Genomic DNA, 23030 nt, shown 5'->3' on the forward strand with positions numbered 1-23030 from the left:
CATCATGGCAAGGGAGCATGGCAGCAAGCAGCAATCATGGTGGTTGGAGCAGAGAACACCATGAAGTGGTGGTGGAAAGACTTTCCGAGCCAGAGGACCAGGAAATCTGCTCTGCTGCAAGGTAATTTCTTGTATGTATGATAGGGAAGCTACAACTATGAAATCGAAACAATATGGATTCCTAAACAAGACCTGATAAATGACAACACTAATTGACATACGACTGTGAATGGTGAATCTCACAAGGCCCTATCATTAATGACGGAAATCCAGTCTTCTCCAGGGACAAACCTCCAGATAGGTGATCCAATCCAAAGCAGTCAGCCCTAAGCATTCACATATGAGCAACACTAAATGATATGTGTGTATGTATGTATATATATGTGTGTAACACTTATATTGTATGTATGTATGTATGTATTTTGAAAGGGGGTTTTTCTTTGTAGCCCTGGCTGTCCTGAAACTCACTCTGTAGACCAAGCTGGCCTTGAACTCAGAGATCCACTGGCCTTTGCCTCCCAAGTGCTAAGATTAAAGGCCTGCACCGCCACCTCCCAGCTGTAACAATAATAATTAATGATTGAGAGGCCATGAATTTGAGAAGGCAACGTGGCCATGGAAGGAGTGAGGTGGGGAGAAAAGGAAGAAATTACGTAATTACAGTACACACGTGAAGTTCTCAAAGATGTTTTAAAATTGACATTTAAAAAGCCAGCTGGTGTTCTGATGGGAAGCCTTTTAAAAGCAACTTGATCTTTCTTACAGCTTTCAACGTCCTCTATTCTATAAATTTAATGTTTTGACTGTTATATGACAAGAAGACTTGTCTGGTCCTGTCTATTTGCTGTTTTGTGAGCCTTTTCAACCTTAATAGGAATCCCTTTCTTTAGATGAGGCAAGTTTTCTTATATAATTTTGTAGAAAATATTTTCTTTGCCTTTGGCCTGGATTTCTTGCCCTTCTATACCTATTATTTGTAGGTTCAGTTTTTGTTGTTGTTGTTTTTAAATAGTGTTCTAGTTACTTCCTGTTCTGTTCATGGTTTCTTTCTTCTATTGGACCTGAGATTTTCTTTGACTCAGTGATCAAACTCCTCTCCTTTGTCATCAAAGCCTGATACTCTGTTTTCAACCTGATCCAATCAGGGGATGAGGCTCTCCTCTGAGTTATTTCATTTTGGCTTTCTTCTGAGATTCTCATTAAGTTTTATTTTCATATCTTGTATTGTTTTTTTATTCCACTCAAGTTTTCAGTTTTCATTCTGGTATTTGTTCATATCTTCTTGGAGTTCCTTGTTCATATGTATTGTGCTGTTTTAAATCATTGTTTTGTGTAGCATCTGAGTTGCTTTTGTTCAGGGAACATCACTATGGGAGTGCTGCTTTTTTAATGCTAATCTATCCTCTTGGTTCTTTCTGTGGCTTGTGCTTTTGCAATGGGACCTAGACATCTGAAATTACTTGGTTGGTAGTGTTTCTTGGCATGGAAATCATGTCTCTCCACTGTTGACTTGATGTTTGGATTTCTGTTTCCAGTGACCTCAAGTTATCAGATTGTCCTCAGATGAATGGGGTTTAGGGTTCAGTCTTGGAACAATTTAATGTTGATGCTCAAATGGGGTAATGGAAGTAGGCAGGTCTCAGCGCAGGCTGGTGAAGTTCCTAAGCCCAGGAGAAGACCTTCTATTTAAAAACCTTTTGACTGTAGTTAAAAATCCTCAGGAGTCTGGGGGAGGTGCTCAGGACTTGTGGAGAGGAGAGGCCCAGCTTAAAGGTTAGTTGCTATATAGGCACAGGGGGCCAGACAGGGCTAAATCTGGTGGATTAAGGAGGGTGTTGGGGGTGGGGAGCTCATTGAGCTAGACCCTGGAGGAGAAGGATGAGCTGGATCTGGCTGGGCAAATAGATTCTTATGTCTGTTCAACCAAAATGCCTCTTCAGTTTTCAAAATGTTGTATATTTTTCTAAGCAGTGGGGAAGTTTTTTTTTTTTTTTTAATTCTTCATTGAAAGCATATGCTAACACTATTTTATTTTCTCACTCTCCAGGTTTTTAAGGAGGAAAAATACTTGAAAGAGGCCATGGAGTGCAGTGATGTGATTTGGCATCGAGGTCTGCTCCGGAAAGGCTATGGAATCTGCCATGGCACCGCTGGAAATGGTTATTCCTTTTTGTCCCTTTACCACCTTACACAAGATAAGAAGTACCTCTATCGAGCCTGTAAGGTGAGGACACCTCTATCCCCACAGCTCCAGACCTTCCCAGGACAGACTCCAAAAGCACTCCTCTTCCTCTTTGAGCCCAGTCTGCCCAATCTGTGGCTGAGTCTGTTTCTTCTGGCATGGTCTTGTTCTTGGCCCTCTGTCCCTGTCGGTGAGCTGAGGGCAGCAAACATAAAGGTTATTCCGAAGAACGCAAGTTTGGGGACCATACTACCTGGTCAGAATTACTGTACTGATATAAGTATTATTTATGTGTTGTTTGTTTTCTGAAGAGTCTGAACTAGCACAGATGGACCTTGGTTTTGCTCTTGCCAAGGATGACCAAGAACTCTGATCTCCCCCCTCCCCCCAAGTTCAAGGGTTACAGATCTTTGACATCATACCCAGCTTATATAGGAGCTTTATTGTCTTAAAGTACATTTATTCTTCAAGCCTCTGTTCTGTATTTGAAAAAAATGGGAGAAAACGACTACCTATCTAGGAAGGATGTTTCAGGAATTGAGATAACATGCAGACTGTCTACAATTGTGCCTAGTTAAATCCTTCATGAGTTTCCCATTCACCTGCATGTCCAACCTACACTCCTCTCCCGAGTTTCTGTAGTCCTGCATGCCCTGACCCTTGCCTGTTTCTCTGCCTTGTCTCATCTTATGCCTCTCTCAGACATACTACCTCACTGTACTCATACCTCACTTATTCCTCTCAAAAGAATGGAGTCGAAACTGTTATTACCCATTTCCTTCCCTGAAAATGTACTATCCCCAGCAATTTACTGGGGAAATTGCCATTCCAGGGTTAGTTTAACTATGACATTCTTCAGGATCTTTAAGACAGCCACATGGAAGAATCATCCAGATATTCGTTGAGTGTATTGCTTATTGCTTGGCTCCAACTGGTGAACTCTAAGTTCCATGATTGTCTAGGTTACTCTTCTATGTACATCAGTAGCACATGCCCCCAAATAGAAACAATTAAATATGCCTTGAGTATATTTTCATGAATGGTAGGAATTGAGATTTGCTAAATGCTTGCCTGTATTTTTCTTACTATGCTTGTTTCTCATGGTGTAATTATGTGCACACCTCTGGAAGCCACTGAGCCACTCTTGAGCCCCCTCTTCAGTTCTTATGAATTTGTTAAAGGGTCCCATTCATTGCCTCTTAAGAAATTCTGTTCTTAAAAAGAGTTGTCTTTTTTTTTTAGTTTGCAGAGTGGTGTCTTGATTATGGAGCACATGGGTGTCGCATTCCTGACAGACCTTATTCCCTCTTTGAAGGTAGGAGAGTATGAAAAATAAAACCGTACATTTGAAAACTATGGCTAGTGAAATTGGGCTAGTCCTCTGTTCTGAGGACTAGCATTAGTACATTTGATGTTGCTTGAATAACACTTCAGAACTAATGATAGCAAGCCCCATTTATCTTGCCTACATTTGCTTCTGCTAATGTCTCCAAAAATTTTAGAACTTCTGTGATGTATATATGCAGATAAAGCCTGGAAGGCTTAATGGATGGGGGAAGATAATAAGTTTCCTCTTCTGCATTTTGTCTATAATATTATATACACACACACATATATATTCTGTATATTCACAGAAAGCTTAGTTATTTAAATACACTTAGTTCTTTAAATTATATAAAGAATTACTAGTAACTAATATTAATTGAAAGTAGTAATTGGGTACTAATAATTAGAAAAATAAGAGTGAATATTGAAGACAGTTCAATATTTTTATGGATGGTTATAACAAGGCTCTCCATAAAAACAACAATAATTAAGTCGTCCCAGGTTGAACAATACATAAGAATGTAATATAATTAATATTGTAATTATAATTGAAGCCTTAGAGAGACAGCGATTCTTTTTTGCTTGTTTGTTTATTTGAGGTTTTTCATACAGGGTCTCTCTCTTTCTCTATGTAGTCCAGAATATCCTGAAACTTGCTGTGTAGACCAGGCTTACCTTAAACTCACAGACATCTGTCTGCCTCTGCCTCTCAAGTGCTAGGATTAAAGGCGGATTAAAGTGGATCACCACCACACTTACCTCCCAGATATTGTGTGTGTGTGTGTGTGGCATGCACACATGCATGTTTTAATTAAATTAAAACCACAGTGCAAAGACTTCATAGCATTAGGATAAATTGATAATAACTTTAAACCACAATTTTTTTTTTTTTTTTTTTTTTTGGTTTTTCGAGACAGGGTTTCTCTGTGTAGCTTTGGAGCCTATCCTGGCACTCACTCTGGAGACTCGAACTCACAGAGATCCGCCTGCCTTTGCCTCCCAAGTGCTGGGATTAAAGGCGTGCGCCACCAACGCCCAGCTAAACCACATCTTTTTACTATATCCCATCATAAACTTTAGAAGCAATAAGTGATTGAATTATTTTAAGTCAAGTAGATAGGCAATGGATTTTATCAAGGCTTTTTCTGTATCCATTGAAGTAATAAGGAAAAATATTTCTCAGAATAAAACTTCAGATATTTATGTCACTAAAACCTGTGGCAGTCATGGTGGTCCTTGCCTGTAATTGCATCACACTGTTGGCTAAAGCATTAGATTATGGGTGGGAGTCTGGCCTAGCTCAGTATTGAGGCCCTTTCACAGAAAAACAAGAGATGCACTTTCATCAGACAATGGGAGTCAGTATCTGACTCTAAGCGGAGGCCACTGATGCTTACACATTCAAGTTTAAAAGAGCAACTTTACCCATTAGATCAACATTCCACTTTTGAACCTAACGGCTCCCCTATGGCTAGGAAATCAACAGATTGTGTTTGCCCTGTGCTTCGTCAATACATGGCAGATAGAACTAGCAATAACTATTAGCCGAGTTCTTATGTAGGAGCCCATCAGATAGTTCTACCCATAGAGAACACTGGGCTTTATCTGCTGCTCTCCAGGAGTACGCACTGTTAGTATTTAGGCAAGTTCTGACAAGATATGCCCTCAGCTGCTGCCACTAAGATCACCACCTGTGCCTATTCAATATGTTCCCTTTTAAAAGGGCCCTGCCCACCTCCCATCTCTCCCCCCCCCCTTCTCTCTTTCCTCCTCAGAGGTCAGTCTTCCCCTTCCCTTTTTATGATCCTTTTCCCTAAATAAAATACCCTTCCACTTGAACTATGCTGCATGGCATCTTTCTCTCATGAGCTGCCTTTTTTTTTTTTTTTTTTTTTAATTACAACATTGGTTCCCTGAATCACTCACTGAGGGAAGCAGGATTCTCACTGGATCCTCGTGTGGTAAAAGCCACTGGATCTTGTTCTGCTTCACTCATGGGGAATAAGCCTATCAAAAATCCACTTCCCGGCACTTTGTAATCACTTCCCACTGGGGCCCTACCCACCTGGTCCATCCTCAATAGAGCTGCTCTCTTCCACCTGCAACAAATCTGCTTTCTCATTTGCTGATGGCTTTGCCTTTCATTCCACCAAAGGCGGTACCCTGTGGGACTGGTGCCTGCTTATGAATCCCAGAAACGGGATTTTCTAGAGTTCTCTCAAAGGACTTTTTTTTGTTTGTTTATGATGGGTTCCAATAGGTTCATTTTTTATTATTTAAAATAAGTGTCTAGAGAACCCTTTCATCAAATAAAAACTTATAGGGAAAGCTGGGACCAACATACATGTTCTTCAGTAGCAAAGTCAGGACAGTCTCTACTGCACTACTCAGCAAGAAGAGCAGACTGCTGGCACCCACAGACAGACATCAACTACAGGAACCTAACTTAGTGAGGAAACCAGTCCCCAGAACCCTAGTCAAGTTCTGAAACAGACAAAACTCATCTATGGCAGTTACCTCTAACAACAGAATAGGGAGAGAGTGCGGGAACACGGAACCTCCCTGGGGTGATAGGTCATTCCAGATCTTGATAGAAGTTTGTTCTATTCCCATTTGTACAATTGCCAGAATTCAAAGAGGTACATCTAAGATTGGTGTATTTGTTTGTGTGTGAATTTTGTGGCAAAAGCAAATCTAAACTAACTGAAGCTCAGAGAGAAATTCCTCTGACTTGAGGTGGAGACACAAGCCCTGAGCCTCCACTACCACAGACATTCCTGTCAGTCAATTTTCAAAGCTGTGGTTTAATCTATTCCCTGCTTTGTGGAGCTTTTGACAAAAACAAATTGCACTTAATTGAATATTACTTTCTTAGAAGCGAAAGAAAACATAAGGCTATAAAAGCTCTGACAGAAAAGTTTCATTTATAGACATACTGCTGGCAACATCCTTAAATTCTTCAAGGGTTTTTATTTTATCATTGGATTATGGTACTTGACCCTCATACCTGTTAAATAAGCAATGTGGCCACATCCTACATATACATCCATGTCTCTCTGGTAGATGCTGCAATAGCATCTTAACATTTCAAATCCAAAAGCCACTTCTTAAGACATAATATAGTAGAGTTGAGGAAATAGCTCATAGGTAAATTGACTTGTCACATAAGTGTAAGAATCTGCGTTTGAAGCCCCTGACACAGATGTGTAGATGTGTAGCTCAAGTGTAGAGTCCCAGCACTTTGAAGAGGAGTTGGGAGGTGAGGCAGGAGGAACCTCAGTCGTGCCAATCAGCCACACTGCTATGTATGCAATAGAAAACAGTGGAGACCCTGTCTCAAACAAGGTGGAAGGCAAGGGCTGACACTTTTAACTTGTCTGCTGTTATCTATGCTCACACTGCATATGCCTGAATTCAAACATTCACACAAGACAATAAAGAATGGCTGTTGGGTGTTGTTTTTAGTAATGTCACTTTCATTTGGTGATTGTACTTTTCCTTATGTCCTTACAGCCCCTGTAGAGGAAGGGATTAAATGTCACTTTGCTTTATTCTAACCTATACAGTTCTCAAAAGATGCACATTTTGCTTTGCAGGTATGGCTGGTGCTGTTCACTTTCTCTCTGATATCTTGGTACCAGAGACGTCACGGTTTCCAGCATTTGAACTTGGCTTTTTGCAGAAAGATTAAAAAGGTGCAAAAGGACAACTAACATACCCATTGGACCAAAAGCCACCTGACTGATTAGTGCCTGACACAGAACTTACTGAAAATCCTAAAAGAGGAAGAAAAATAAAAGGGCAAAAATCTCCACAAGCCCCTTTTGTTGCAAAGACCCCCAAATTAGAGCATGAGTGATAGAAACTACATCATCAGCATTTTGTGACAGCGTTTCCCTTAACGGTGAAATAAGAACTCTTCATATCTAGGCTCCCCGTAGTGTGCATGTTTCTTGGTGCTTGTCTATAGGTGTAAACTGACTAAATAGAAAAGCCACACTTTCACTTGAACTCTTAGCTGAGCATGTGTGACTGTTTAAGGCGACAGCCCCACATTTTTGTATATAGTATCTAAAGTAGAGTGTCATCTCTATCAACAGAGAAACAGTTGTATTACATGTCTGAAACATCAGCTAGCAAATCTAGATACCCTGTGAGAAAACTGTGTTCGCATTTTCCATGGGCCATTTTCAGAAGCACATGAGTGAAAGACAGCTTCCTGAACCAGCAGGAGAGTGGGTGAGTCAGCGTGCACTGCAGAGTTAGGGAAGGCACAGTTGACACCACTTCCTCATTGTATCTTTCGGTCAATACAATTAGTGACTAAACATTAGCAATTCTCAGACATTCACCCAGATACATATTATTAAAACAGACTCCAACTGTCATCAGTATTGCTGTGTAAAACAGAGTAGATATAATGCCAGTCTGATCCATCCATATCCCTTCAAAACTTTATTTCATATTTTGATAAATTATTAAAGTTATGAATTTAAAATTAAAACAGTCCTTATTTTTCATACAAGTTGAAGTGATAAAAATAAATTCTAGGCTGAATTTATACACATAAGGAACAAAATATTGTAACTAAGACAAATGTTATCTAGATGATTTTAAAAATGATTTTTAAGGGCATTAAGTTGGTTTCATCTATGGTTAGTAATTCTGTCACAAAAAATTTCAGAATTTGGTTATTGTTCATGATACAAGTGGGTTAGATTTCCTAAGCATGTTTTCTTGTAGAAATAATGTCATAAAAAACAAAGCAGGATTGTGTAATGATCTGGACCTCAGTACTTTCATATTGTCACCATCCTGGAATGGTGACAGTCTGAAATAGAAGGTTTCTTCATGCATGGACCATTTTGAGTGTTGAACCTTGCTTGTGGGGCTAGTACCCTAAACATCTGGCCTTTAGTTTCCATCCAGGTGATGCCTCAGAAGTCTCTTCATACAGGTACACTTGATTCTAAATCATGACTGTTCTGTTCACCATGGGTTGATTACTTCTATGTGTATAAATCCCCAGGATTATCCTTTAACTCACTTCCTGAGCCTGATAATGGGCTTCTCAGGGCTGCCCAGTACCTCGTGACCTGAAGGCAGAGCAAACCATTCCAAACAGTCTTGAGGGGAAGCCGTTCTGCACAAGACCTCATGTGCTGTCAGTCTCATCTGAACCAAACATTTTTCATTTTCTTACGCATTTCATCAAAAGTATTACATGGCAGAGCTAATCTCTGAGATCCTGATTGTTTTGAAGGAAGCTCCTGGGGCTAAGTAGGAAGCCCTTTTCTGAATCAGGGTGGCAGCTTGTAGAGCTTTGAGTGAGGTCCTCAAGGTAGCAGTAGCAGTGGTAAGTCTTTCCTTATGTTTACTCATGCCTGTCTCTTTGTGACCAACATGCTGAGAGAAAAATCAAATACCCATAGGATGAATGGGGAAGGGTTTGTTTACAGATTTCCTTTAAGACAGGTGGACTGACACCTTCCGCCTCACCACGGTGTATCACCAGATGTGCATCTCAGTCGCTCTACACTGACTCCCTTCCTTGTACCCACTGCATATGCTGCTGTCCTACAAAAGCTGCAACCCCCATCCCATGGGGCAAAGGAAAGTGGCATGTGAATCAGGACTGAGGGCTCACATTTAACCATGTGATAGTTATAAACAATTGACATCAAATTTAAGAACCTCTCACTTTTGTTTCTTAGGCTTGTTTTATGTCAACGACTGTATTCTAAATGTGGTGAAAATTTAAAAATATGTACACACAGAATACCATTAAAATCTGGAGGGAAAATGTTAATGTCCACAGAAAGTGTTTGGGGTTCTTTGGTTTTGTTAATAAAAGACAGTTTGTGGTGATGACTTATGAAGCCCTCATTCTTTCTCATTTCTGTCTCAGTTCAGCAGTGGGTTATTCTGTGATTATCTTGGTCTTTTCCTCTTGGTCACAGTCTAGCTTCTGTAGTTATAATGATCAAAACGATGTGACCAGGCATGTGGCAACTTCAGTCCTACTCATAAGAAAGACAAAGCCTTCCCAGAATCCCTTACAATGGTGTTTTATGAATGTTTCATAGCCAGAATTTGTGACATCACCTTCTTCCACCATAGGGACTGGGGAAATTAATATATATGGTTTTTCCTGATTATGTAGAAGGCAAGACTGGGGTTAGGAGTAAGGGGTTGGAAATACCAAGTGACCAAAGAGTTGACCCATGAATCAAATAAGGAAGCATTTAAGAATGGTAGTATATAGTAGGATGTGGTGCTGCTTTAACTGAATTATGTGTCACAGTTACTTTTCCATTGCTGTGACAGATCACCATTACCAAGGATAAAATGAAACATTTAATTTGGTTCCTAGGGGTTAAAGTCCATGACCATTGTGGCTGGGAACATGACAGCAGGCAGGTATGCAGGCAAGCATGGTACTTAAGTAGTAGGTGAGATCTTACAACCTTGGTCCACAGATACAAGGAAGACAGTGCTAACTGGAAATGGTGTGACTTTTGAAACTTTGAAGCTCATCACAAGTAAACAGTTCTACCAGCTGGGTACCAAACACACAGGAGCCTATAATGGGCCATTCTCATTTAAACCACCACAATGAGTAACACTTGAAATACGGTGAGGACTGTGATAACTGCTTGGGCCCGGGGTTGGCTCAAACACTTAAAGAACAAGGTGTAAGTGCTATAGGGTTTACCCTGGACATGAATGCTTCCACCTAAAATGAAGTGACAGCAATTCAAGAGAAGAGTTGCCTGAAGCTATGTTTGGAAGTGCAGAACTATTTGGTGTACTCATATGAATATACTTAATGCTATATATCATATATGTATGTATCTCACATTGTTAACGCCAGGTTTCATATTCTGTCTCTAACCCGTATATGTTAGTCAGCTTTCCATCACTAAGGCAAACTACTTAAAAGAAACAATTTAAGAGAAACAAAGTTTATTTGGCTCATAACTTCCTAAGTTTCAGTACATGGTTGGCTAACTCCATTGCTATACGCCTGTGCTGAGGAAGAGCATCATGGCATCAGGTGCTCCCACTAGGTGCTCCCATCTATAGTTTTTAACCAGCATCCAGGAGTCATTAACTATAAAGCCATCAGTAGGAAACCCACAGCTGATGTTGATGCCCACAGGATCTAATGACTTCCCTGTAGTAATCTGCTCTTCTGCTTTAATATATGGCCTCTGGAGAACATTTGAGATACTGTACATGATACTTCTTGTGATGTCTTCATCCTGCCAATCTTGGTTTGACAAGTCTTTTCAAGAAGGTGGGGCCTACAAATATTGAGAGACCCATGTAACAAAGGAACAAACATGGGGACTTCTTTACCTCTCACATTGGCAATCATATGTGGACTAAATATATATCATTATAAAAATGAATCTATCTTTCATTCAAAATTATTATTCCTCATAATGTGCCCCGGCCAGCAGGGCACCACTTGAGCTGACACCCCAATGTGCTGCAGCACCAGAGTTCCTAGAATGATGGGTCAAAGAGACAAGAGAAACAACAGCAAGACAGGCTTTCTGATCAAGCTGCAAATTTTTATTTTTCTCAGAGACCTTATTTAGTGGTTGAAGCAGGAAACTTGGCGGGGCAGGAACTGGGCAGGGAGAGGCCATTTGCCTGATAACCAAAGCACAGAATGTCCCTGTGCATGAGTCCTTGAAGGCAAGCAGAGAGTACAGGATGCTACCAAGGTCGGAGAGTGCAGGTGCAGATAAGACAGAAGGCTAGTTAGGTTAGAGAGTGTGCAGGAGGAAGGTTTGCTAAGTAACCTGACCGTGAAATGTTTCTTTCTTTTCTATAGCTATTTCTGTGAGCCCAGGTACTATTTATCAGGAAGTGTGTGTGTGTGGGGGGGGAGTTGATTGGTATTGAAGGATTGAAGGTAGCCATTCTTTTAACATAATGGGCTACTCTTAAAATACTGGCAATCTTCTCTGAAGCAGCCCAAGTCTCTTACAGGTCTAAGGTTACCTTTGCCATTGCTCCTGGCAATAATGCTACATTATTATGGCTACAACAGTTTCCATGTATAATTGTGCATAACACAAACAGTGCTGGCAAAGCCTGATAGGAAGAATCAGTACACTAAGCTGAACATGGTAAAAGACCAAAATTGAGTACATATACTTTGATCTAGCAACTTGTTTCTCATATTTTATTTCAAAATATAAATGTTCATAAAAAGAATAAGAACTACACAGCACAACAGGAGTCACAATAAAGAAAGAGTAACAATGTGTAAATAAACTAAAGGAAGTATAATAATAAAATTTGAAATAATGGTGGGCCATAGAGAGGAAGAGATCCACAGGGGACTCTATTCATAAGACAGGGCAATAGCTTGTCCATGTTATTTTATGTGGTTGGTATCACCTACAGTAATGCAAAGACACTGAGACAGCATGACGAAGGTTAATGTTTTACTCAAACCTGTGAGTTGTCAAGAGATCTCTGCTTCATAGACACAGGCTCTCATGGCTTGGGAATGCTTAGCCTGACCCTCTGCTTCTGGACCACAGGGGGGGAGGGAGGGAGGGAGGGAGAGAGGGAAGGAGGGAGGGAGGGAGGGAGGAAGGGAGGGAGGGAAGACCTTTAGTTCTCAGCCTGGTTCACTGGTTTCCTAAATCTTTAGGCAGTGAGGCCCTAGCATTCTCCCTGGGCCTGGGACAGGAGGCCCACAGAGTATAAGAATGGAGTGTTAGCTAGCATTGGCCATATGCTATCCAAAAATCACACTCATAATTTAAAATGTATAGAACATTATGTAAATTTCAAAGAAAAGAGTGCTTAAAGGCCTCATCAAATGTGACTCTAGCCCATGAGGTCTCACTATGCACAGCATCTCCCCATACATTGGGTCGGCAATTCAGCTTTGCATTACTGTAACCAATAGCAAAGAAAAGCAAACTAAGGAAACAGGCTTATTTTGGCTCAGTTTTCCAGGTTTCATCTCATGATGATGCGTGGGTCTTATCACTCTGGGCCTGTAATGAGGCATTAAATCACTCAGAGGCACATGGTGGAGCAGAGCCGTTCATCTCCTGGCTGAGGATGAATATATATTTCAGCTGTAGGAGCTGAAGTCCCCATACATCCTTTGAAGATCACTTAACAAGATCTCCCGCCAGGTCCCCCCCTCTTCCTCTACCACCTCACAACACAAACCAGGTGTGGACCCAGCCTTTAACACATGGGCCTTGGAGGCTGTGTATTTTAGGTTCAAAGTACAGCAGAGATCTAGAGATTATGGGAAAGCCACAAGAGTCCTGGGCTATGAAGATTTGAATAGAAACATTGAGTAATGTAAAGTCACTTCTTAAAATCCCATAACAATTCCAAGTAGCTTTCCTCTCGGAACAGTGAAAGTCTCACCACTCAGTGTGCGCTTGGTAGGGAGCAAGCCCCTGGCCACCGGTGTGCCTGCAGCATCTCCAGATGTAGCCCACAACGTTCTCTCAAGTTCTTCCATCACCACCAATGTGTGCCCTTCCCGCCCCACCTGTGGCTCTCATCAGCACATCTCCCCAGCCTTTTATTTCAGAGATTACTCCATGTTTTTGTTCTAGTTCTTTTTGCTTTGTTTTTGTTTGTTTGTTTTGACAGCTATTATGGATATTTTGAAGCTCACTGGAATTTGGAAAGAACAGATGAAAGTGAGCTCTAGATTTTGCACCTTAAGTCATGATCTTTTTCTTGGGAGAAGCTGGCTAGAAGGGGTATCTTTCCCGCTTAAGAATTTGTGCAAGCAGGCAAACCTCATCTGTCTTGTTCTCTGTCTACCTAAATGGGTTTGAGTGAGATCAGAATTTGCCAAACCTATCCTTGTGATACCCCTAACCAAATAAAACTAGGCAGTCATCAAAACAAATTGTCTTAGTGAGCAAAGAGACACCACAACAGAAGCAACTATTATAAAGAAAATATTTAATTGGGGCTGGCTTACAGTTTCAGAGGTTTAATCCATTATCGTCACAGAAGAAACATGAAAGCATGTAGGCAGACATGGTGCTGGAGAGGTAGCTGAGAGTTCTACATCCAGTTCAGCAGGCGGAAGGAAGAGAGAGAGCCTTTGGTCCTGGCTTGCGCTCCTGAAACCTCAAAGCCCACTGCCAGTGACATACTTCCAAGGCCACACCTACTCTAACAAGGCCACACTTCCTAATCCCTCTCAAGTAGCACCATTTCCTAATGACCAAGCATTCAAATATATGAGGCTATGGGGGCCATTCTTATTCAAACCACCCCACAAATGAAGGGGCCTTCGAGATGGATCGGTGGTAAGACACTTGCCACGGAAACCTGGCAAGCCAAGTTCTATCCCTGGATCCCAGGTAAAGGTGGAATAAAAGAACTTACTCCACAAAGTTGTCAGCTGCCCTCCTCTTGTATGGTGTTACATGGGGCATACCCACGCACACACACACTCAAATTTAGACATTTAATACATTTTTAAAATCATGGCTAGTTAACTCACTGCAAAGTAAAACACTTAAATAAAAGGTCCTATGGGCCACTGGGGCCTAGAACTCTGGGTAGTTGAGAGAGGGGTTGCAGAGGAAGGAGGTAGGCCCTTCTCAGATGAGGTGACATCTTCTGGAAGTTTCACATCAAATGACAGATCTGGGTGGTACTGCAGACAAAACTTCCGAGTGGCTTTAAGAGTACTTGTCTGTCTAAGTGGTCAGACCTGGGTTGGAGGATGTCCTACCACAAACTGTCCAGTGAATCACTGCTACCAGGTCTTAACAGCCATGTCCACAGATGGCCAGGGGCTATAAATGCACAGACGTAGCAGCAAGAACGTAGTACCACTTGAGAGGCAAGCTGGTACCCCATGGGCTGATTTCCCAGGAACACCTGGGACTACAGGCCGGAGAGAAAGTAAGCAATCAGGTAGTATTATACTTTGGATATGAATGTCCCCACAAGGCCATGTGTTAAAAGTTCAGTAACAGCCCACAGTGCTACTGAAAGGTAGTGTGGAACCTCTGGGAGGTTTGGCTGTAGTGAGAGGAACGTAACTGAGAGCATGCCCTCTAAAGGGATATTTGTAACCAGCATTCTTTGCCATTCTTGAGGTAAACACGGTCTGTTCCATTCTATGCACCCCATGATATGTTGTGGGGCAACAGGCCCAAGTGACCATGGATTGAAATCTCAGACTGTGAGTCCAAATAAAATGTTTTCTGCTTATAAGTCGATTCTCTCTGGCATTTTATCACAAAGCACACTAGCAGTATGCTTAGACTTGAGTCCAGATGAAGTTAAAAGCTGGGGGGGGGGTGTGTGTGGCATAAAGACTATTTCTGGCCAGGAAGTGGCGGTGCACACCTTTAATCCCAGCAGTCAGCAGTCAGAGGCAGAAGGATCTCTGTGAGTTCGAGGCCAGCCTTGTCTATAGAGTGAGTTCTAGGAAGGGCTCCAAAGCTATACAGAGAAACCCTGGCTCAAAAAACCAAATAAATAAATAAATAAATAAATAAATAAATAAATAAAAACATTTCCTTATTCTGTCAGTGCTTTAAACTGTAGCACAGAAATTGTCATAGAATGCACACCAGATATTAAGAAATTAGTTCAAAATACCCAAGAGTTATAAAAACGAAGTGAGGGATTTATGGGTGTTTCTCATAATTTTTTTTCTCTTTGTGTCTTAAGTTATTCATGACAAACTATCTCACTGCATTTTCCTGTGGTCCTGCATTCTAGGAATCCTGGAGTCGGGGTTAGTTGTTTCTAAGCTCAGTCTATTTGGTAATTTATTTTGTTGGTTTTCATAGATACACATTTATTTATTTGTCTGCAACAGAGTCCTAGTGTGTTGTTCAAACAAACCCTGTCCTCTGGGGCTCCAATGGTCCTCAGAGTCTCAGCCTCCTGAGGAACTGACATAGCGACTGTGTACAGCCACACACAGTTTAATCCTGCACAAAGCATCATTTATAGTGTTTAAGTTCATTTTACATCTGTACCTTGCTTTGAGGCTGTGCCTTTGATCTGAGTTAGTTTTTAACATGAAATGGGTCATTGTGAGTTGTACCTTATTAATGACTATATGTAAGCTATATAAGTAGCCCTTTGCAAGTCCCATGTACTGCCATGTATCCAGCAGATGTACCTTTCAGATGAGCTATTTTGTATAAGCACCGAAGTAAGCATTTTAATAAAAGGTCCAGCCACAAAGTGTCGAATAAAGAGATGGGAAGACCAGAGTTTTTCTTAACTCTTCCTCTGGAATCACCCATCCTTGAGCAGAAGGGCTGTAATACCTCCAACCCTGTACTGCTGTTTCTCCAAGAAGATTATGTAATTTGCAAATTGTAAAGTAGAAGATAATACAGAATTAAGATGCTTCTCGGCATGTTGAATTAAAATAACATGGTCTGGCAACATCCCTAAAACAAATACCCCAAATGTGGGTCTATAGATACAGAAGAGATCAGGCTTCTAAGACAAGTATTTGAAGAAGTCAGAATATAAAACTCTAAAAACACTGTGCCACTTAGCAATTCATCCAAAATGCAGCTCATATCCATTCATCCAATATGCAGTCATATCCAAGAAATACATACAATTCCTGACTACACAGACCAGGACATTTACAGTCTACAGATGAGAATGTTGCTCCATTGTCTTGCCTGTCTTGAACTCCTGCACTCATAGAGTCCTTTGACATTGGGTCTCTGAGTAGCTGAAGTGACACCTGTAGAACACCACACCCAGCTCTAGAGTGGTACTTTAAAGGGAAGGCCAACCTCCTGTAGGAGAGCAGAGTCACATTCTTGGCCAACACCAGCGTTCCCTGTTAGGTAAATAATTCTGCCTCTCACTTGCTTCTGACAATTCTTTCCTATCTTGAGTTTTGAAAACGTGTCATTGAACCAAAGGGAACATAAATTCCTGGATAACATTTCATTTCCAGCTGTGTAGGGATGGAGCATCATCTACCCTACCCTGCTTCCCAGGTGAATCCATGATCTACTGTAATTTCTCATTAGAAACCTCATCTCCTCCATCCCTTTCCCATGCCCGAGCAAATAATCACAGCACATGACCAAATTCACTTTTATTTTTTATACATAGGAAACAGGACCCTATCAAAAGAGAACAAAGAAGAAATATGAGCCCAGTGTTGCCAAGAAAGAACATGCACAAGTCTGCTTCAAGTCTGTCCCCAAGCACCGGCTCTTTAGGACCTCAGCACACATAAGTGGAGCTGCTGGAAGGGGCAAGCATTACCCACTGAAGACAAGAAAACAAGAATGCTGGGAACTGTCCCCAGAAGTGCAATTTCCATAGGTGTTGCCAGTGTTTGCGGCTGAAGGAATTTCAATGCAGGCTCAATGGCAAACAAAATTGATCTTACATAGACACTGGAGTACAAAATTGCTGAGCCCTATCAGTCATTCAGTTTCTCAAAAGGATTTGCTATCAAAAAGATAAGATGTAGTTAAGGACGCCAAACGCCTTGATTCAGCTGTCCCTTGGTGCAATCTCAGGAGCAGCTCTGACTGTGCTTATTTTAAAAAGGAAAGGAGGAAACTGAAGTTAAAACCACAAGTGATAGAAGGGAGCAGAAATGTTTGGACCATGTAGTTGTCTTGATTGTAAACAGCAGACATTGTGCTTTGTCATCTTATTTAAAACAAGGACCCGAACCTGGAGGGGTACTGGATCCAGGACAGGATGCCAGAGACACAAGGGTACTCAATGATTTGGGAAGCAGCACTGTGTCCATGAATTGTCTTAAAGGGTGTTCACTTCTTCCCTGGAACTTCCTATGAAATTGTCTACCAAGTCCCCATGCTTTCTGTCCTTAAACTAAGCCCATGCCGCTATTGTCCTGATTTCTGAACCCTTGCCCCATATAAATACCCCAAGAACCTTCATGTCCACTCTAGGGAGATGCTTGGATGCCCAATTCAACAAGTAACAATTTATCAAAAGGCTCTGATTGGCTCATTTAAAATGTCAGTCCCCTTACTCTCAGCCCCACTCCCCACGATACTACACATAAAGTAATCTAGACGTCTTAGCTATACTGCCTTGCTCTTAGTATACAAGGTCTCAGTCTGGGTCTAAACACACATCAACGTGACTAACTACTCAAGGGAACAGCACTCCTTACTGTTAAGAACTCCCTTTGCTACTTGTAAATCTACGGGTGAGCTGATTCTCACCTGGGAAACAGCATCTCTAACTACATCTTCTTTCTCTAATTTTGATTATGTGGTCTGTGCATCTAAGTAGGTTTCCATTGTTCTATCCACAAACTTCCCCTCTTCTGAGCCCAGCACATCTCTGCTTGGATCAAATACAACCCTAGTTCTTACTCAGCAATGCTGGTCTTGTGTTGCTGGGCTACTTTAGCTGTTCTCTCCCGCTCCAAGGGTCGCATGTCCATTCCTGCTCTGAACTGTCCATGAAACCCATCACCAGAACCACCTGGGGAAAGGTGTTGAAGCCCTGAGCAGTGACCCCGAGGGTTCACACTTGCCATCTGATCTCAAAGGACAGGACCCTCACTTCAATAAATGCACTAAAAGAAAAAGGAAACTAGTCTTTTTCCATCTGAAGCCAGAGAATGATTCACAAAATGCAATGTCTCCATTTGGAGCAGGGAGTGATTTTCCCTAGCTTAAAAGACTTCCCTCTCTTTAGTGGCCTTTAGTTAACTGGCGATGTCCAGCTGGGGCCTGATGCTGATGCTCATCCTGCAGTGGAAGCAGCACACCCTTGGGTCTATCCTGTCCCTGCAGAGGAAAGCCTGCTTTCACTATGTGAGTGGAGACCAAACAGCATCAGCAGGCCTCCCCGGCACATCTCCACAGCTCCATTAGGACGGGCTAGGACAGCGGAGAGAGCCATTCCAACTTCTCTCCCCACTACTGCATCCTGCGAGTCTTATCTCAGCCTGACCCTTTAGCTGCCACAACACATAGGCTATGCCTTCCTTCCCTCTTAGCCTCTCTCCCAAGGATCTATGCCGGCCACCTCAGGAAGGTTAACCCCCAGGGACTGCTGCCACACTCTCTCAGAGAGCACAGACTACATCAGAAACAGAAGCGACAGAGGAGACTGAAATTCAAATGTCCTCCACAAAAAACTTGAAAGAGAGCTGGGCTTGCTTTGAAGACATCAAAGAGCAGTTTGCCCTTGGACCACCCTGTTAGCAAGTATCGGTGAGGGTGGGGAGGACACACAGAAGGGCCTGTCCAGCCTCTTTGCCTTCTGTGTAGCATCTTGCTACTTGTCCTTCACCACCTGTTCATAGGGAGGCGGGGGCGTGTTGCAGTAGGAAGGAGGGGGTGGGTAGGCTGTGACTCCGTGGGGTGAACTGGGTTGGACCTGGAAAGCCATTGCCATGGTGTTGCCAACAGGATTCATCCCAGGTCCTCCAGGGTCAGTGTAATATGGCGGCCCCATCTGCTGGACCCCTGAAAGAGAGATCCATGTGTGAGTACAAGAGAGAAAACCCCACCATTTGGCACATCTCTGTGCTACCAGGTCCCTTCTGCTCCATCATCCCCTGCACTGCCGTCTATCAGGAACCAAACCCTCCTCAACCAAACCCTCCTGGAGACAGTAAACACCTAGACTGGGTAACAAGCAAGAGAAACACATGGTCTTGCCCTCAGGGAGCACAATTCCTCTGGAGAGGTATATTGCTGAAATATCATCAGTCTCCAGAGTGCAATAAAGTACGGGAACATGAAAGAATGAGGGAGTATCCTGCGGACGCGCAGACACCCATCACAAACTCTGAGAGCTGAAAACCAGGCAGCTCGCTGTGACAGAGCTGGTGAAGCATGCTCTGCAGGTATGGTTGCAGGGGTGTGCCCAAGTCAAGTGAGAAGCTGGACTACAGACAGTTGTCACTGTGCCCTGGCTGTCAGGAGATACCGTAAATAACCTGGTCCCTGACTCTTGGCCCAGATTTACCACAGTTCTCTCCACACAATCTGAACACAATTTACCAGAAATTCACCGTTTCTGAAGTTAAGGTCTCTATTCCTGTACCATTTTGTGAAGGCAAAGAGTATGTACCATCCAGCTGGGCCAAAGGTCTCTGGCAGGTAGGCAACTCCCACAGGCCCATGCTGTTGGCAGTTTCCTGAGATTTGCCTCCTTCTTCTGTGACAGAAGGAAGTGGCTATTATGCACACTGAGGCTTTTGCTCTTGAGGACCAGAGGAGGGAGAAGGGGGATCCAATTGCCTGTAACAGCTGAGCATAGGGAAGGCTGCTGTCTCTGTGTCACAGCCTGGGCTGTGTTCCTCATGTCCCACAGTGGGGCTACTCAAATGAACACTGGAATACCAGGTCATGGATTTTGTAGGAATTGGCAAGCTAGATGTATCTTCAATTTTTACAAAATATTTGACCTAGAGATACATTTAGAATATTAAAAAAGCAGAACAAACAAAAGGTGGGCAAGATATATCCATCAAGAACACAAATAAATCCTTCAGTGAAGAAAGCTGACAACCTCCAGACTTGAACATGGTGGGAACCTTGTGCTTGAGGCTACAGGGACAGCAGCAGCAGGCAGTGTCTACTAGTGGTTAGCAGCTGAAGGCTCCCACCAGACAGACCACAAGGCAGGAATGGAGACAGCTTAGACAAGGGCAGAGGTTTGACAGAGGTGGAGATGCATACTCGGGGGACTGAAAGCAGAAAGACAGCCTTGCATGTGTGAAACCCATGGAGATAAGGCTGGCGAGTTAGGCACATGTCCCCAGACTTCAGAGACCTGTTCCCAAATGTACATATGACTCCATGGAAATGAAAAGCACCTCAGAACTAGTCAACTGCACCACCAATGGCATGGTAAGAACAAACTTTCCCAAGGAAACCCATACAGTCCATTGTAAAGAACAAATCTACAAAGCAGATTAAAATTGTGAAAAATAAAGCTTCAGAGAGGTAAACCACAGAGCAAAACCGGGCAAAGACTTTCAGGTGAATAGAGGTGTTAACACAAAAAAACACAGCTCTCATCTCAAAGGGATAGTTTATCCTGGAGCCTAATCTGAGTGACCATGGCCCAGAAATGTAGAGCTAGGTCACCAGTGTCTCTGTTCCAGTGTGGAAACAGTCCCATGGTTTTTAGAAGAACAAAACAAAGCAAGTCATAAATCAAAGCGATTTTAAAATACATTGGTGAGTACATCAGGGAAGCAGGCTACAGCCAGGCAGATAGACACGGCTGGCATACTTCTTCCCCTTTCCATTCGTGGAGAAAGGGGTTCTGTTGATACACTCCAAAGGTTTCTATCTGTTTATCAAGATGGCAGGTCTGATGCAGCTGGGCAATGAGTGGCTATCAAGGGAGCTAAAGATGACACAAAAGAAATTGTAATTGGGCTATGACCAGCAACAGACTCTCCACTGTCATTGAAGTGTTTATTGGTTATCAGCCCATGCACACAGCTCCTTCCCAGAATTCTCTTTACCAAAAATAAAGATGAAGATGAAGAATTGTTTAGGAAACTTAGCCTCTCGTTTAGAACAGACTTAGATCAACCCCGAAAGAGAATATGAGAGAAATCTATATCTTACCTCAATAAAAAAAATCCAGCTTGAAAACTAATAAAATGGATGCATTTATTTCAAAATTGTTATTATTCTAATATAACCTAGAATCTAACTCCTGTGTCTAAGTAATAGGATATTCTTAAAGAGATTGCCTTGCTCTTAATAACATTTTGTGACAAAAAAATCACCATTCTCGTTAGCTTTTCAATATACTGAAAATCTCAATGCCTTAATGCATCTTTGGTAAAATAATCTCCCATATCATTCATATATATATATATATATATATACATATATATATATATATATATATATATATATATTTGTTCTTTGACAACTCTTCCCACTTGTGTACGGTGTATTGCTTACTCTCACTTAGGCCTCTCTTAAGTCCCCTTCTATCACTTTTGCTGTCCTTCCTCCCGACAGGTCCCCATATTCATACCATTTTGTTTTGTTTTGCAATCCATTCATTTTAAGTAGGACTATCTGTGGCCACAGATACTGAACTCTGTGTTGGAAACTCCTAGATTCACCCTTCCACACACAACTGAAGGCAATAGCTGTCCCTCCCCCAGAATCTATCAGTTTCCAAGAGTTTGGCAAGGGGTAGGGTCCTCCCATGAGCCTCCTCCAATCCATGACTGGCTGTTTACAGGGGTAGTCTTATTTGGGCCCAATGCAGGCAGCGACAGCTGCCATGGCAAGAAGATGCAGCGTGGCTGCACCATGCCCTGAATATAGCATTTCACCTCTTCTCCCTGTCCTCTGACTGTCCATCTGTCCTCTTCCCTTCCGCAATGCCCCGAGTCTTAGAGGAGGTATTATGTATACCCTTTTTTATGGCTGAGCATTTGACCATCATCTAAATTTAATCTAAGCACACTTGGCTGTCGAGAGTCTCTGTATTCACTATTTTTCAGTGCAAAGAGAAGCTTCTCTTTATAATGATGAGAGTAATATTTGTATATAGGTATAAAGATAAATATTGACACCACAGGTTGGTGTCTTCTCAATTTAGTTAAGCAATAATAGTGAGATCCTCTCTAAAGTCTAGAAAAATTTTCCTAGCCAGGGGTTTTTGACTGGGTTTACAGTAAGAGGCATGTATTCTCTCCTGTGAAGTGTGGTCGGCTGTTAACAAGTGTGCCATTCCTGTAGCACTGGGTACCTCTTGCCTGACAGGCTGAGACTATGGGTCACAACTAAGACCATTGATATCTATCTCTCACAAAAGCCTGCATAGCACCTTCCAACACTGCGAAAAGCTAGCCAGCTTCCAGTTCAATTCTTGCCTAGCTTTCTCTTGTGACCAAGGTATGTGGTGTCTTCAGCTGTAAGGTACTATCATCTGTACTAGTGTGCAAACAGAAGGCATAGCAATATCATCAACACATTTTATGTATGACTATTCTCGCCATTAGTGGCAGAGCCATCCTACAGAAGATGTGCCCACTTCCCTCTTTACTAAAGGCTTCTTTAGACTATTGTTTTCTCAGACAATTACATTATTATTATTTGTAGTAGTCGTAATAATATGCACAGCATCATATATATATTTATATGATATCGAACCTCAAACTCGCTATGTAGTCAATACTGCCTGAAACTTGTGATCGTTCTGCATCTACCTCCTCAGTAGTAGAATGACATCCAGAAGCCACCATGCCTGGTGTTATGTGGTGCTGGGGACAAAGTCCTGGGCCTTGTGAATATTAGTTAAGCAAGCACTCAACTAACTGAGACATATTCCTAGCCTCATAAACCATGTTGCCATGATCCTGACTGTGGACTTTAGTGTCACTATACAATATTCCACAAAGACAGGTCACAGTTTATCTTTGATTTTTATGACCTAGACTTTCTCCTCACATCCAGTTACTAGTTCACTAAGGTCCATGGGGAACATGTCTATCTCTGGTCTTTCTGAACCCAAGCTC

General features: G+C 42.2%; 2 protein-coding genes across 3 annotated transcripts in view; one reads left to right on the top strand and one right to left on the bottom strand.

Annotated features, from left to right (window-relative positions):
• Window positions 1-9383, top strand: part of Lancl2 (LanC like 2) — a 45697-nt gene extending 36314 nt beyond the window's left edge. For both annotated transcript variants that reach the window (XM_027429721.2, XM_035448648.1), the window contains exons 7-9: window positions 2048-2224; window positions 3425-3497; window positions 7105-9383. In XM_027429721.2, coding sequence (XP_027285522.1) covers window positions 2048-2224; window positions 3425-3497; window positions 7105-7199 — 345 coding nt within the window. In that variant the 3' untranslated portion in view covers window positions 7200-9383. The remainder of the gene's footprint in view (window positions 1-2047; window positions 2225-3424; window positions 3498-7104) is intronic.
• A 7221-nt stretch (window positions 9384-16604) lies between these two features.
• The window catches only part of Vopp1 (VOPP1 WW domain binding protein), a 71312-nt gene continuing 64886 nt past the window's right edge, over window positions 16605-23030 (bottom strand). Inside the window, exon 5 of the mRNA XM_027429720.2 lies at window positions 16605-18990. Coding sequence (XP_027285521.1) covers window positions 18800-18990 — 191 coding nt within the window. The 3' untranslated portion in view covers window positions 16605-18799. The remainder of the gene's footprint in view (window positions 18991-23030) is intronic.

This window comes from Cricetulus griseus, chromosome 8 (genome assembly GCF_003668045.3).
Source record: "Cricetulus griseus strain 17A/GY chromosome 8, alternate assembly CriGri-PICRH-1.0, whole genome shotgun sequence".
Taxonomy (NCBI): domain Eukaryota; kingdom Metazoa; phylum Chordata; class Mammalia; order Rodentia; family Cricetidae; genus Cricetulus; species Cricetulus griseus.